At 42.0% G+C, this 14,344-nt stretch overlaps 1 protein-coding gene across 1 annotated transcript in view; it reads right to left on the minus strand.

Annotated features, from left to right (window-relative positions):
- The window catches only part of BAZ1B (bromodomain adjacent to zinc finger domain 1B), a gene marked incomplete in the record, with an annotated part of 470,974 nt that overhangs the window by 114,079 nt on the left and 342,551 nt on the right, over window positions 1–14,344 (minus strand). Inside the window, 2 exon segments of the mRNA XM_053706318.1 lie at window positions 11,576–11,723; window positions 12,232–12,379. Coding sequence (XP_053562293.1) covers window positions 11,576–11,723; window positions 12,232–12,379 — 296 coding nt within the window.

Below are 14,344 nucleotides of genomic sequence, written 5' to 3' on the forward strand. Positions count from 1 at the left end.
GGTAAAAAAATTTCCTTTATTATTATACGTGTTGCATAAAAATGAAACTTTCCCTGCAGAGCACCTCTACACCTCAGCAGTACTTTGCCGAGGTGCCTACCTGCCAGAATAAAGCGACTTCCTCACTGCAACAACAGGCGCTTCACAGGAACGGAACTTTGCAGATAATATGACACACATCCATTTTAAGATGCGTAGCTGAACTAACAAGCGCTATTTCTCTATTCAGAGCGCAATAATTAGATAACAGGCTTCCTCTTCAGTACTGACAGGAAGAGGAAGCTAGAAAAGGTCGCGTAGTGCTTTCCCTAGAAACGGCCATCGTAGGCGTGCAAAGTCTGCCATCTGATATTTACGCCATATCTTATGGTAAATTTTCCTGGTGACAGGCTTTCGTGCCTGTATTAAGGTATCAATGACTGACTCTGAGAAGTCACGCTTTGATAACATCAAGCGTTCAATCTCCAGGCAGTCAGTCTCAGAGAAAACAATTGTTTACCTGATAAATTTCTTTCTCCTAAGGTGTGTCCAGTCCACGGCTTCATCCTTACTTGTGGGATATTCTCTTCCCCTACAGGAAATGGCAAAGAGAGCACACAGCAAAAGCTGTCCATATAGCCCCCCCTCTGGCTCCGCCCCCCAGTCATTCGACCGACGGTTAGGAGAAAAAGGAGAAACTATAGGGTGCCATGGTGACTGTAGTGTACAGAAATAAAAAATTTAAACCTGACTAAAAGCCAGGGCGGGCCGTGGACCAGACACACCGTAGGAGAAAGAAATTTATCAGGTAAACATAAATTGTTTTCTCCTACATTGGTGTGTCCGGTCCACGGCTTCATCCTTACTTGTGGGAACCAATACCAAAGCTTTAGGACACGGATGAAGGGAGGGAACAAGTCAGGTAACCTAAACGGAAGGCACCACAGCTTGCAAAACCTTTGTCCCAAAAACAGCCTCCGAAGAAGCATAAGTATCGAATTTGTAAAATTTGGCAAAAGTATGCAGAGAAGACCAAGTCGCTGCCTTACAGATCTGATCAACAGAAGCCTTGTTCTTGAAGGCCCATGTGGAAGCCACAGCTCTAGTAGAGTGAGCTGTAATTCATTCAGGAGGCTGCCGTCCAGCAGTCTCATAAGCCAATCGGATGATGCTTTTCAGCCAAAAGGAAAGAGAGGTAGCAGTAGCTTTCTGCCCTCTCCTCTTACCAGAATAAACGACAAACAAGGATGATGTCTGTCTGAAATCCTTTGTTGCTTCTAAATAGAATTTTAAAGCACGGACCACATCTAGGTTGTGTAACAAACGTTCCTTCTTCGAAACTGGATTCGGACACAGAGAAGGAACAACTATTTCCTGGTTAATATTCCTGTTGGAAACCACTTTTGGAAGAAAACCAGGCTTGGTACGTAAAACTACCTTATCTGTATGGAATACCAGATAGGGTGAAGTACACTGCAAAGCAGACAATTCAGAAACTCTTCTAGCAGAAGAAATAGCAACCAAAAACAGAACTTTCCAAGATAGTAACTTAATATCTATGGAATGTAAGGGTTCAAACGGAACCCCTTGAAGAACTGAAAGAACTAAGTTTAGACTCCATGGAGGAGTCATAGGTCGGTAGGCAGGCTTGATTCTGACTAATGCCTGTACAAACGCCTGTACATCTGGCACGGCTGCCAGACGTTTGTGCAACAAAACAGACAGAGCAGATATCTGTCCTTTTAGAGAACTAGCTGACAAACCTTTATCCAAACCCTCTTGGAGAAAAGAAAGTATCCTAGGAATTTTAATTTTACTCCAAGAGAATCCCTTAGATTTGCACCAACGGATATATTTTTGCCATATCTTATGGTAAATTTTCCTAGTCACAGGTTTTCTGGCTTGAACCAGAGTATCAATAACTGAATCTGAAAACCCACGCTTAGATAGAATCAAGCGTACAATTTCCAAGCAGTCAGTTGCAGAGAGACTAGATTTGGATGTTCGAATGGACCTTGTACTAGAAGATCCTGTCTCAAAGGTAGCTTCCATGGTGGAGCCGATGACATATTCACCAGGTCTGCATACCAAGTCCTGCGTGGCCATGCAGGAACTATTAGAATCACTGAGGCCTTCTCCTGTTTGATCCTGGCTACAAGCCTGGGAAGGAGAGGGAACGGTGGAAACACATAAGCTAGATAGAAACGACCAAGGCGCCACCAATGCATCCACTAGCGTCGCCTTGGGATCCCTGGATCTGGACCCGTAGCGAGGAACCTTGGAGTTCTGACGAGACGCCATCAGATCCATATCTGGAATGCCCCATAGTTGAGTTAACTGGGCAAAGACCTCCGGGTGGAGTTCCCACTCCCCCGGATGGAAAGTGACGACTCAATCCGCCTCCCAGTTGTCTACTCCTGGGATGTGAATTGCAGATAGATGGTAGGAGTGATCCTCCGCCCATTTGATAATCTTGGATACCTCTCTCATCGACCAAGGAACTCTTTGTTCCCCCCTGATGATTGATGTACGCTACAGTCGTCATGTTGTCCGACTGAAATCTTATGAATCTGGCCTTCGCTAGTTGAGGCCAAGCCAGGAGCGCATTGAATATCGCTCTCAGTTCCAAAATGTTTATCGGGAGAAGAGACTCTTCCCGAGACCATAAACCCTGAGCTTTCAGGGAGTCCCAGACCGCGCCCCAGCCTAAGAGACTGGCGTCGGTCGTGACAATGACCCACTCTGGTCTGCGGAAACTCATTCCCTGAGACAGGCGATCCTGAGTCAACCACCAGCAGAGTGAGTCTCTGGTTACCTGGTCTACTTGAATCTGGGGAGACAAGTCTGCATAATCCCCATTCCACTGTTTGAGCATGCACAGTTGCAATGGTCTTAGATGAATTTGAGCAAAAGGAACCACTAATCCTATTACCTCCATGCACTGAGCTATAGAAGGCTGAGGAATAGATTGAAGAACTTGACAAGCGTTTAGAAGCTTTAACTTTCTGACCTCTGTCAGAAAAATCTTCATTTCTACAGAATCTATTATTGTTCCCAGAAAAGGAACCCTTGTGGACGGGGACAGGGAACTCTTTTCTATGTTCACCTTCCACCCGTGAGACCTGAGAAAGGCTAAAACAATGTCTGTATGAGCCCTTGCTTTGGAAAGGGACGACGCTTGGATTAGAATGTCGTCTAGGTAAGGTGCTACAGCAATGCCCCTCGGCCTTAGAACCGCTAGAAGGGACCCTAGCACCTTTGTGAAAATTCTGGGAGCAGTGGCTAAACCGAATGGAAGAGCCACGAACTGGTAATGTTTGTCCAGAAAGGCGAACCTCAGGAACCGATGATGATCTTTGTGGATAGGAATATGCAGGTACGCATCCTTTAAGTCCACGTTAGTCATATTGACCCTCCTGGATTGTTGGTAAAATCGTCCGAATGGTTTCCATTTTGAATGATGGAACTCTGAGGAATTTGTTTAGAATTTTTAAATCCAGAATTGGTCTGAAAGTTCCCTCTTTTTTCGGAACTACAAACAGGTTTGAGTAAAAACTCAGACCTTGTTCCGCTGTTGGAACTGGGTGTATCACTCCCATCTTTAATAGGTCTCCTACGCAATGTAAGAATGCCTGTCTCTTTATCTGGTCTGAAGATAAGCGAGACATGTGGAACCTTCCCCTTGGAGGAAGTTCCTTGAACTCCAGAAGATACCCCTCAGAGACAATTTCTAGTGCCCAGGGATCCGGAACATCTCTTGCCCAAGCCTGAGCAAAGAGAGAAAGTCTGCCCCCTATTAGATCCGGTCCCGGATCGGGGGCTATCCCTTCATGCTGTTTTGGTAGCAGCAGCAGGCTTCTTGGCCTGTTTACCCTTGTTCCAGCCTTGCAATGGTTTCCATGCTGGTTTAGGCTGGGAAGCGTTACCCTCTTGTCTAAAGGCTGCAGAGTTAGGAGCCGGTCCATTCCTGAAATTGCAAAAGGAACGAAAATTAGACTTATTCTTAGCCTTGAGAGGCCTATCCTGTGGGAGGGCATGGCCCTTTCCCCCAGTGATGTCTGAAATAATCTCCTTCAATTCTGGCCCAAAAAGGGTCTTACCTTTGAAAGGAATATTAAGCAATTTTGTTTTGGACGACACATCCACCGACCAAGATTTTAGCCAAAGCGCCCTGTGCGCCACTATTGCAAAACCTGAATTTTTCGCCGCTAATTTTGCCAATTGAAAAGTGGCATCCAAAATAAAGGAATTAGCCAACTTTAGCGCGTGAATTCTGTCCATGACTTCCTCATATGGAGTCTCCTTTGGAGCGAATTTTCTAGTTCCTCGAACCAAAAAGACGCCGCCGTGGTGACAGGAATAATGCACGAAATTGGTTGAAGAAGGAAACCTTGCTGAACAAATATCTTTTAAAGCAATCCTTCCAATTTTTTATCCATAGGATCTTTGAAAGCGCAACTGTCCTCAATAGGAATAGTTGTGCGCTTGGCTAATGTTGAAACTGCCCCCTCTACCTTAGGGACCGTTTGCCATGCGTCCCTTCTGGGGTCGACAATGGGGAACATTTTCTTAAATATAGGAGGTGGAACAAAAGGGACACCTGGCTTCTCCCACTCCTTAGTCACTATGTCCGCCACCCTCTTGGGTATCGGAAAAGCATCAGCGTGCACTGGGACCTCTGAATTTGTCCATTTTGCACAACTTCTCTGGAATCACCAAAGAATCACAATCATCAAGAGTAGCTAGCACCGCCTTAAGCAGGGCACAGAGATGTTCTAGCTTAAATTTAAATGCCACGATATCAGGTTCTGCCTGCTGAGAAATTTTTCCTGAATCAAAAATTTCTCCCTCAGACAGACCCTCCCTCACTGCCAACTCAGATTGATGTGAGGGTATAACAGATAAATTATCGTCAGCGCCAACTTGCTCATCCTCTGTATTTAAAACTGAGCAATCACGCTTTCTGGGAAATGCTGGCAGTTTGGATAAAAGATTTGCTATAGAATTATCCATTACTGCTGTTAATTGCTGCATAGTAACAAGCATTGGCGCGCTAGATGCACTAGGTATCGCCTGCGCGGGCAAAACTGGTGTTGACACAGAAGGAGAGGATGATGAGCTATCCCCACTACCTTCATTTGAAGAATCATCTTGGGCAACCTTATTAAATGTGACAGTACTGTCCTTACTTTGTTTGGACGCCATGGCACAATTTGCACATACATTTAAAGGGGGAACCACCTTGGCTTCCATACACACAGAACATATGCTATCTGAAGGTACAGACATGTTAGACAGATTTAGGCAGGCTATTAATGCAATAAAAACGATTTTAAACAAAATAGTTACTGTCTCTTTAAATAATAAAAAGAGGACACTATTTCTGAATGTTCGAAAAACTATCAAGGAAATATCCGATCTTTATAAAATTTACACCCCAGTGTCTTAATGCTTTGAAAGTATTGCACACCAAATTTCAAGTCTCTAAACCCTTAAATGAGCAAACCGGAGCTAATAGTTCAATTTACCGGTTTAAACACACTACAGTCCCTGCCACAGACTTTGCTGTGGCTTTTACCTTCCTTAGGGGTTATTCACCACAGAAATAAGCCTTCCTGAGTCCGTTTCTCAGCCACAGGACCCCCTCACATGAAGCTGCATGCACTGCCTTTAGAAGTAACTGCGCAACTGAGGCGCGAAAATGAGGCCTCCTCCCTCTGCATACCAGAGTGAAGGGGCCTTTCTGACTAGATTAGGCGTCTAAACAACTGCCAAGCGTAATTCCCAAACGTTCCCAAAAGTGTTTCAAAGTTCACAAAACACTCCAAATGTCATATAAATATGATATAAACAAATCGATTTAGCCCACAATAGTGTCAACCAGCATAGAGCCCAATTTATAAGCGTTAATTCTGTTACTGAGTCTAAGAAAATGGCTTACCGATCCCATAAGGGAAAACTGACAGTCTTCTAGAATTAGTATGTCTTGTTAGAAAAGAGACTGGTCATACCTGGAGCAGATAAGTCTGCAAACTGTTCCCCCCAACTGAAGTTCTCTGGTTTCAACAGTCCTGCGTGGGAAAAGCAATGGATTTTAGTTACTGGTGCTAAAATCATACTCCTCTTTTAACAGAACTCTTCATCACTTTCTGTTGTAGAGTAAATAGTACAAACCGGCACTATTTTAAAATAACAAACTCTTGATAGAAGAAATAAAACTGCAACTAACACCACATACTCTTTACCATCCCCGTGGAGATGCTAATTGTTCAGAGCGGCAAAGAGAATGACTGAGGGGCGGAGCCAGAGGGGGGGCTATATGGACAGCTTTTGCTGTATGCTCTCTTTGCCATTTCCTGTAGGGGAAGAGAATATCCCACAAGTAAGGATGAAGCCGTGGACCGGACACACCAATGTAGGAGAAATTAGATTTGGATGATTGAAAGGACCTTGTAGTAGAAGGTCTTGTCTTAACGGCAGAGTCCAAGTTGGAAAGGATGACATGTCCACTAGATCTGCATACCAGGTCCTGAGTGCCCACGCAGGCGCTATCAAGATCACCGATGCTCTCTCCTGCTTGATCTTGGCAATCAGACGAGGGAGCAGAGGAAATGGTGGAAACACATAAGGCAGGTTGAAAGACCAGGGCGCTGCTAGAGCATCTATCAGCGCCGCCTTGGGATCCCTGGACCTGGATCCATAACAAGGAAGCTTGGCGTTCTGGCGAGACGCCATGAGATCCAGTTCTGGTTTGCCCCAACGATGAATCAATTGTGCAAACACCTCCGGATGGAGTTCCAACTCCCCCGGATGAAAAGTCTGACGACTTAGAAAATCCGCCTCCCGGTTCTCTACACCCGGGATATGGATAGCTCATAGGTGGCAAGAGTGAACCTCTGCCCATCGAATTATGTTTGAGACTTCTAACATCGCTAGGGAACTTCTTGTTCCCCCTTGATGGTTGATGTAAGCCACAGTCGTGATGTTGTCCGACTGAAATCTGATGAACCTCAGAGTTGATAACTGATGCCAAGCCTGAAGAGCATTGAAAATCGCTCTCAGTTCCAGAATATTTATTGGAAGGAATGACTCCTCCTGAGTCCACGATCCCTGAGCCTTCAGGGAGTTCCAGACTCCACCCCAACCTAGAAGTCTGGCATCTGTCGTTACAATTGTCCAATCTGGCCTGCGAAAGGTCATACCTTTGGACAGATGGACCCGAGATAGCCACCAGAGAAGAGAATCGCTGGTCTCTTGATCCAGATTTAGTAGAGGGGACAAATCTGTGTAATCCCCATTCCACTGACTGAGCATGCATAGTTGCAGCGGTCTGAGATGAAGGCGTGCAAACGGCACTATGTCCATTGCCGCTACCATTAAGCCGATGACTTCCATGCACTGAGCCACCGAAGGGCGAGGAATGGAATAAAGAACACGGCAGGAATTTAGAAGTTTTGCTAACCTGGACCCTGTCAGGTAAATTTTCATTTCTACAGAATCTATGAGAGTCCCTAGGAAGGAAACTCTTGAGAGGGGGGGGATAGAGAACTCTTTTCCTCGTTCACCTTCCACCCATGCGACCTCAGAAATGCCAACACTATGTCCGTATGAGACTTGGCAATTTGGAAGTTTGATGCCTGAATCAGGATGTCGTCTAAATAAGGGGCCACTGCTATGCCCCGCGGCCTTAGGACCGCCAGAAACGACCCCAGAGCCTTCGTAAAAATTCTTGGGGCTGTAGCTAGCACAAAGGGAAGAGCTACAAACTGGTAATGCCTGTCTAGGAAGGCAAACCTGAGAAACCGATGATTATCTTTGTGTATCGGAATGTGAAGATAAGCATCCTTTAAATCCACTGTAGTCATGTATTGACCCTCCTGGATCATAGGTAGGGTGGTATGAATAGTCTCCATCTTGAACGATGGAACTCTGAGGAATTTGTTTAAGATCTTTAGATCCAAAATTGGTCTGAAGGTTCCCTCTTTTTTGGGAACCACAAACAGATTTGAGTAAAATCCCTGTCCCTGTTCCTCCTTTGGAACTGGATGGATCACTCCCATAACTAGGTCTTGTACACAGTTTAAGAATGTCTCTCTCTTTATCTGGTTTGCAGACTATTGTGAAAGGTGAAATCTCCCTTTTGGGGGGGAAGCCTTGAAGTCCAGAAGATATCCCTGGGATATAATTTCCAACGCCCAGGGATCCTGGACATCTCTTGCCCAATCCTGGGCGAAGAGCGAAAGTCTGCCCCCTACTAGATCCGTTACCGGATTGGGGGCCATTCCTTTTTGGCCTGCTTACCTTTGTTCCAGGTCTGGTTAGGTCTCCAGACCGTCTTGGACTGAGCAAAAGTTCCCTCTTGTTTTGCATTAGAGGAAGTTGATGCCGCACTTGCCTTGAAGTTTCGAAAGGCACGAAAATTAGACTGTTTGGCCCTTGATTTGGACCTGTCCTGAGGAAGGGCATGACCTTTTCCTCCAGTGATATCAGCAATAATTTCCTTCAAACCAGGCCCGAATAGGGTCTGCCCCTTGAAGGGAATGTTAAGCAGCTTAGACTTTGAAGTAACGTCAGCTGACCATGATTTAAGCCATAGCGCCCTGCGCGCCTGAATAGCAAAACCAGAATTCTTAGCCGTTAGTTTAGTCAAATGAACAATGGCATCAGAAACAAAAGAATTGGCTAGCTTAAGTGCTCTAAGCTTGTCAAGTATGTCATCCAATGGAGTCGCTACCTATAAAGCCTCTTCCAGAGACTCACACCAGAACGCCGCAGCAGCAGTGACAGGAGCAATGCATGCCAGGGGCTGTAGGATAACACCTTGTTGAATAAACATTTTCTTAAGGTAACCCTCTAATTTTTTATCCATTGGATCTAAGAAAGCACAACTGTCCTCGACAGGGATAGTAGTACGCTTTGCTAGAGTAGAAACTGCTCCCTCCACCTTAGGAACTGTCTGCCATAAGTCCCGTGTGGTGGCGTATATTGGAAACATTTTTCTAAAAATAGGAGGGGGAGTGAACGGCAAACCTGGTCTATCCCATTCCTTAGTAATAATTTCTGTAAACCTTTTAGGTATTGGAAAAACATCAGTGCACACCGGCACTGCATAGTATTTATCCAGTCTACACAATTTCTCTGGCACTGCAATTGTATCACAGTCATTCAGAGCAGCTAAAACCTCCCTGAGTAACACGCGGAGGTGTTCAAGCTTAAATTTAAATGTAGAAATATCAGAATCAGGTTGCATCATCTTCCCTGAGTCAGAAACATCACCCACAGAAAGAAGCTCTCCTTCAGCTTCTGCATATTGTGAGGCAGTATCAGACATAGCTCTTAAAGCATCAGTATGCTCTGTATTTCGTCTAACTCCAGAGCTATCTCGCTTTCCTCTAAATTCAGGTAGTCTGGCTAATACCGCTGACAGTGTATTATCCATGACTGCCGCCATGTCTTGTAAAGTAAATGCTATGGGCGCCCTAGATGTACTTGGCGCCATTTGAGCGTGAGTCCCTTGAGCGGGAGTCAAAGGATCTGACACGAGGGGAGAGTTAGTCGGCATAACTTCCCCCTCGTCAGATTCCTCTGGTGATAAATTTTTTAAAGACAGAATATGATCTTTATTGCTTAAAGTGAAATCAGTACATTTGGTACACATTCTAAGAGGGGGTTCCACCATGGCTTTTAAACATAATGAACAAGGAGTTTCCTCTATGTCAGACATGTTTGTACAGACTAGCAATGAGACTAGCAAGCTTGGAAAACACTTTAAATCAAGTTAACAAGCAAATATAAAAAACGGTACTGTGCCTTTAAGAGAAACAAATTTTTACAGTGTGTATAATAAGCTAACAGAGCATTGCACCCACTTGCAAATGGATGATTAACCTCTTAGTTCAAAAAATGGATCAAAAAAACGATAAACTTTTTTTTTTTTTTTTTTTTTTTTTTTTAACAGTCACACCAAACTGCCACAGCCTTGCTGTGGGCCTACTTTCCCCAACAAACGATTTTGGAAAGCCTAAGAGCCCTCCAGAGATGTCCTATAGCATTCAGGGGACTCCTGGAGGAAGCTGGATGTCTCAGTCTGTAAAAGTTACTGCGCAAAAAAGCGCTAAATTAGGCCCCTCCCACTCATAGTAACAGTGGAAAGCCTCAGGAAACTGTTTCTAGGCAAATTTAAGCCAGTCATGTGGAAAAAACTAGGCCCCAATAAAGTTTTATCACCAAAGTATATATAAAAACGTTTAAACATGGCAGCAAACGTTTTATATTGTAAATATAAAAGAGTATTACCTCAGAAAGTAAGCATACCAGTCGCTATTAAATCACTGTATTCAGGCTTACCTTACATAAATTTGGTATCAGCAGCATTTTCTAGCATTTCACATCTTCTAGAAAAAATCTTAACTGCACATACCTCATAGCAGGATAACCTGCACGCCATTCCCCCGCTGAAGTTATCTCTCTCTTCAGTCATGTGTGAGAACAGCAATGGATCTTAGTTACCACCTGCTAAGATCATAGAAATCACAGGCAGATTCTTGTATTTTTCTGCCTGGAACAAAATAGTACAACTCCGGTACCATTTAAAAATAATAAACTTTTGATTGAAGCAAAATAACAGCTACATTTCACCACTTCTCTCTTACTACCTCCATGCTTGTTGAGAGTTGCAAGAGAATTACTAGGTATGGCAGTTAGGGGAGGAGCTATATAGACAGCTCTGCTGTGGGTGTCCTCTTGCAACTTCCTGTTGGGAATGAGAATATCCCACAAGTAATGGATGATCAGTGGACTGGATACACCTTACAAGAGAAAATAAATCTGATGTTACCTGGAAACTCAACCCATTTCAATAGGTTGTGGTTTCAAAGCACAAACCCAGCAATTTCATGTACACAAATATACCTGAAAATGCAATTTCTCATACATTCTATACTATTCAGCCAGTATAACTAGTCATTGGAAACATTAAAGGGAAAGTTTTTACGGTATACTGTCCCTTTAAGTATAGGTAAGCATATCACAGGCAAAAAGCTATTTCAAATGCAGAAATAAGGTTAAAGATGATATTTGTAAACTATTTCATACACAGTCAGGTCAAATGGATTGTTGGAAACAAAGTAAAGGGGAGAAAAATTTAGGGTAAACTGCCTTTTTAAGCTCTCTAGATAAATAAAAAAGCCAATAGCAAACAACTGTAGATAAAGGGGTTTGAAACCATTTTTTGTCTTTCATGATACAGATAGAGCTTACAAATTTTAATTTACTTAATCCAATTTTCTTCATTCTCTTGGTGTCCTTTGTTGAACGAGCAGCAATTGACTACTGGGTGCTAACTGAAAACACTAGGTGAACCAACGGCTAAAGGCATAAATGTGCAACCAGCAGCTAGTTCCAAGTAATGCATTACTGCTCCTGACTACCTGGGTATGCTTTTCACCAAATGTAACCAAGCGAACAAAGTAAATAGCATAATAGAAGTACATTGGAAAGTTGTTTAAAATTGTATGATGTATTTGAATCATGAAAGCAACATTTTGGCATTTCCCCCCCTAATAAGGTAGACCATTAAAAGTGTGTGTAATCTTACCTGCCACGGGAGCTGCGTCTTGCAGTGGCAGGCTGGCAGGCAGGACACAGCCATTCACCATCCGGTATGTTAAAAAGTACAGGACGTAGGCAAAATAAGTGGAAAGCCTTATTGCACTCATCACAAAGTATTAGCTTGTCATCTTCGCCTAGAAAATGTGAATGAGACAGTCAGACAGTTATCCTAAGAAACCTTTTAAACTATGAACAACACACAATTCAACTCATAAAATTTGTAGACAGACCCAATACCTTAAACGTATATATTTTTCATAGTAAATTAAGGCATCCAAATACAAATGTTAGATACTCTTGAAGCCATTAAACCCCCACAAAGCATGTTTTAGAGAAACATTTTACAGCAAGCTCTAGGAGTATTTGCGCATTTCAATGATATACAGAGTTAGAAAAGAGCTATTTGTTTGCATAAGCCTTACATGTCCACATGGGTACACAACAGATTAACAAATGTATGCATTTGGAGGGATTATTGAATAACTACTACATTTGCATACAAAGATTTTTGTAAATATTTATTTATTTATAATCTAGGGTTGGTATCCTGCCTCTCTCCACATACATTCACAATACTGGAGGATAAGTTCAATTTAGAAGTGTCCCTAAATGTAAAGGGTTACTTAATAACTTGTTATGTACCTTTCTTACGGCACACTTTGCAGCGGGAGTTCTCAGAGGACATGTCCCACTTGATGCAGGCATCCAACATCCCAAGCAGTACATGCATGCGTGAAAGAGTCTGCGCCTCACGTATGGCAGCTTTCCACTTCTCCACAGCTGATGCCACCTACATGAGAAAATTATTTGCATGAACTGTTAAATAGACTATATATATATATATATATATATATATATATATATATATATATATATATATATATATATATATATATATATATATATATATATAGATATAGATATAGATATAGATATATATATATATATAGAGAGAGAGAGAGAGAGAGAGAGAGAGAGAGAGAGAGAGTAAAATCATGTTACAATTCTGTTCTGATCAAAAAATAAAATTTCAAAAGGGAAATATAAGTGAAATGTGCCATTTGTGCTTCTGATATGCATTCTACACAAATCATCCATCCAACAGCACTTCAAACCTGGTCAACATTTTAAAATGTAAAACACTAGCTTCACCTGGAATACATAACTGACACAACCTTACTGGTGTAAATGTATCAGTCACCTCCCTAAGCGGTTATCAATCACAGAGACAAGCCTAGAGTTCTTATTTCTTAGAGTCTGCTACTAATACCACAGTCTCAAGCAACTTAAACCCATTTAATAGATGGTACACCTAGTTTCCATTCCTTTACTGTGTGTTTATATGGAGAAAGGGCACTATTTTCTACCATCTTTTAATAGAAGTACAATACTTAAACATACACAGAAAACAATAGGAAGGAGTAGGAGCTTTAGAAACATGCAAAACTGATGGTCAGCTTTTTTTTAAATCTCCAATCAAATTCCCAGTCCTTTTACAAAATATTAAAATCACACAATGAGAGAGAAAATAAGCTAAACTACATTTAAGTACAAAAAAAAAACTTTTTTGCAAGAGGTTGAAAATTACTAAACTACCTAAACCATTTTCATAAACCATTTGTAATCAGTAACTAGGTGATAAAAGGACTTAAAATGGCAGAAAATATTAAACCTGTTCTTACATACCAGCTGTATAGGCTAAACAGTATATTAAAAGTTTAATCAGTCAGAGGATACTAAATGTAGATCATATGCCATGTGGAGCAATACAGTGCTTTCTAGCAGTAAAAGTTAGACATGGGCAGAATTGTGTTTACTAAATGAAAGCAAAATAGGACCACATGCAGCAGCATTTGGTTATTTTCGGCACTGGATTTATTTGAATGATTAAAAAAATTCTGCTCATCCCTAATAAAAAAAAAAAGGATACATTGATTTTATAAAAAAGGACATGAAAATCAAAATTCATGGTTCAAACAGAGTACACAATATTAAAGGGACATAAAACCCAATTTTGTTCTCTCTTGAGTTAAGTAGAAAATACAATTTTAAACAACTTTCCAGTTTACTTCCATTATCAAATTTGCTTCATTCTCGTGGTATGCTTTGTGGAAGGAGCAGCAATGCACTACTGGTTGAACACATGGAGTGAGCCAATGACAATAGGCATATATATGCAGCCACCAATCAGCAGCTAGAACCTAGGTTATTTGCTGCTCCTGAGCTTTCCTAGATAAATCTTTCAGCAAAGGTTAACAAGAGAAGGAAGCATATTAAGTATAAGTAGTAAATTGGAAAGTTGTTTAAAATTGTATAAGAATTTCTTTGGGTTTCATGTCCCTTTAAGGGACTTTTCAATATACTTCTATAAATCAATATGTACTTTAGTCTTATGGAATGCTTTGTTGAAAGCATACCTAGGTAGTTTTAGGACCAGACATGCACTATTGGGATCCATCTGGTAACTTGTGGCTGTACACCTTTACACCAAATGTGTACATCTAGGTGCCAGTAGTGCATTACAGCTCTTGAGCTTAAAGGGACAGACAACACCAAAATAATTATTTTTAAAAAGATAGATAACTTTACTACCCATTCCCCATAAATTTTGTTTTTCTTTCCTAAGATATGGTGACTCCACAGCTTGAGTAATTACTGTTAGAAACCAATACCCAAGCTAGAGGACACGGATTAATAGGGAGGGACAAGATAGGCAGTCCTAAACAGAAGGCACCACCACTTGAAGAACCTTTCT

Source organism: Bombina bombina, chromosome 3, assembly GCF_027579735.1.
Source record: "Bombina bombina isolate aBomBom1 chromosome 3, aBomBom1.pri, whole genome shotgun sequence".
NCBI classification, from domain to species: Eukaryota; Metazoa; Chordata; class Amphibia; order Anura; family Bombinatoridae; genus Bombina; species Bombina bombina.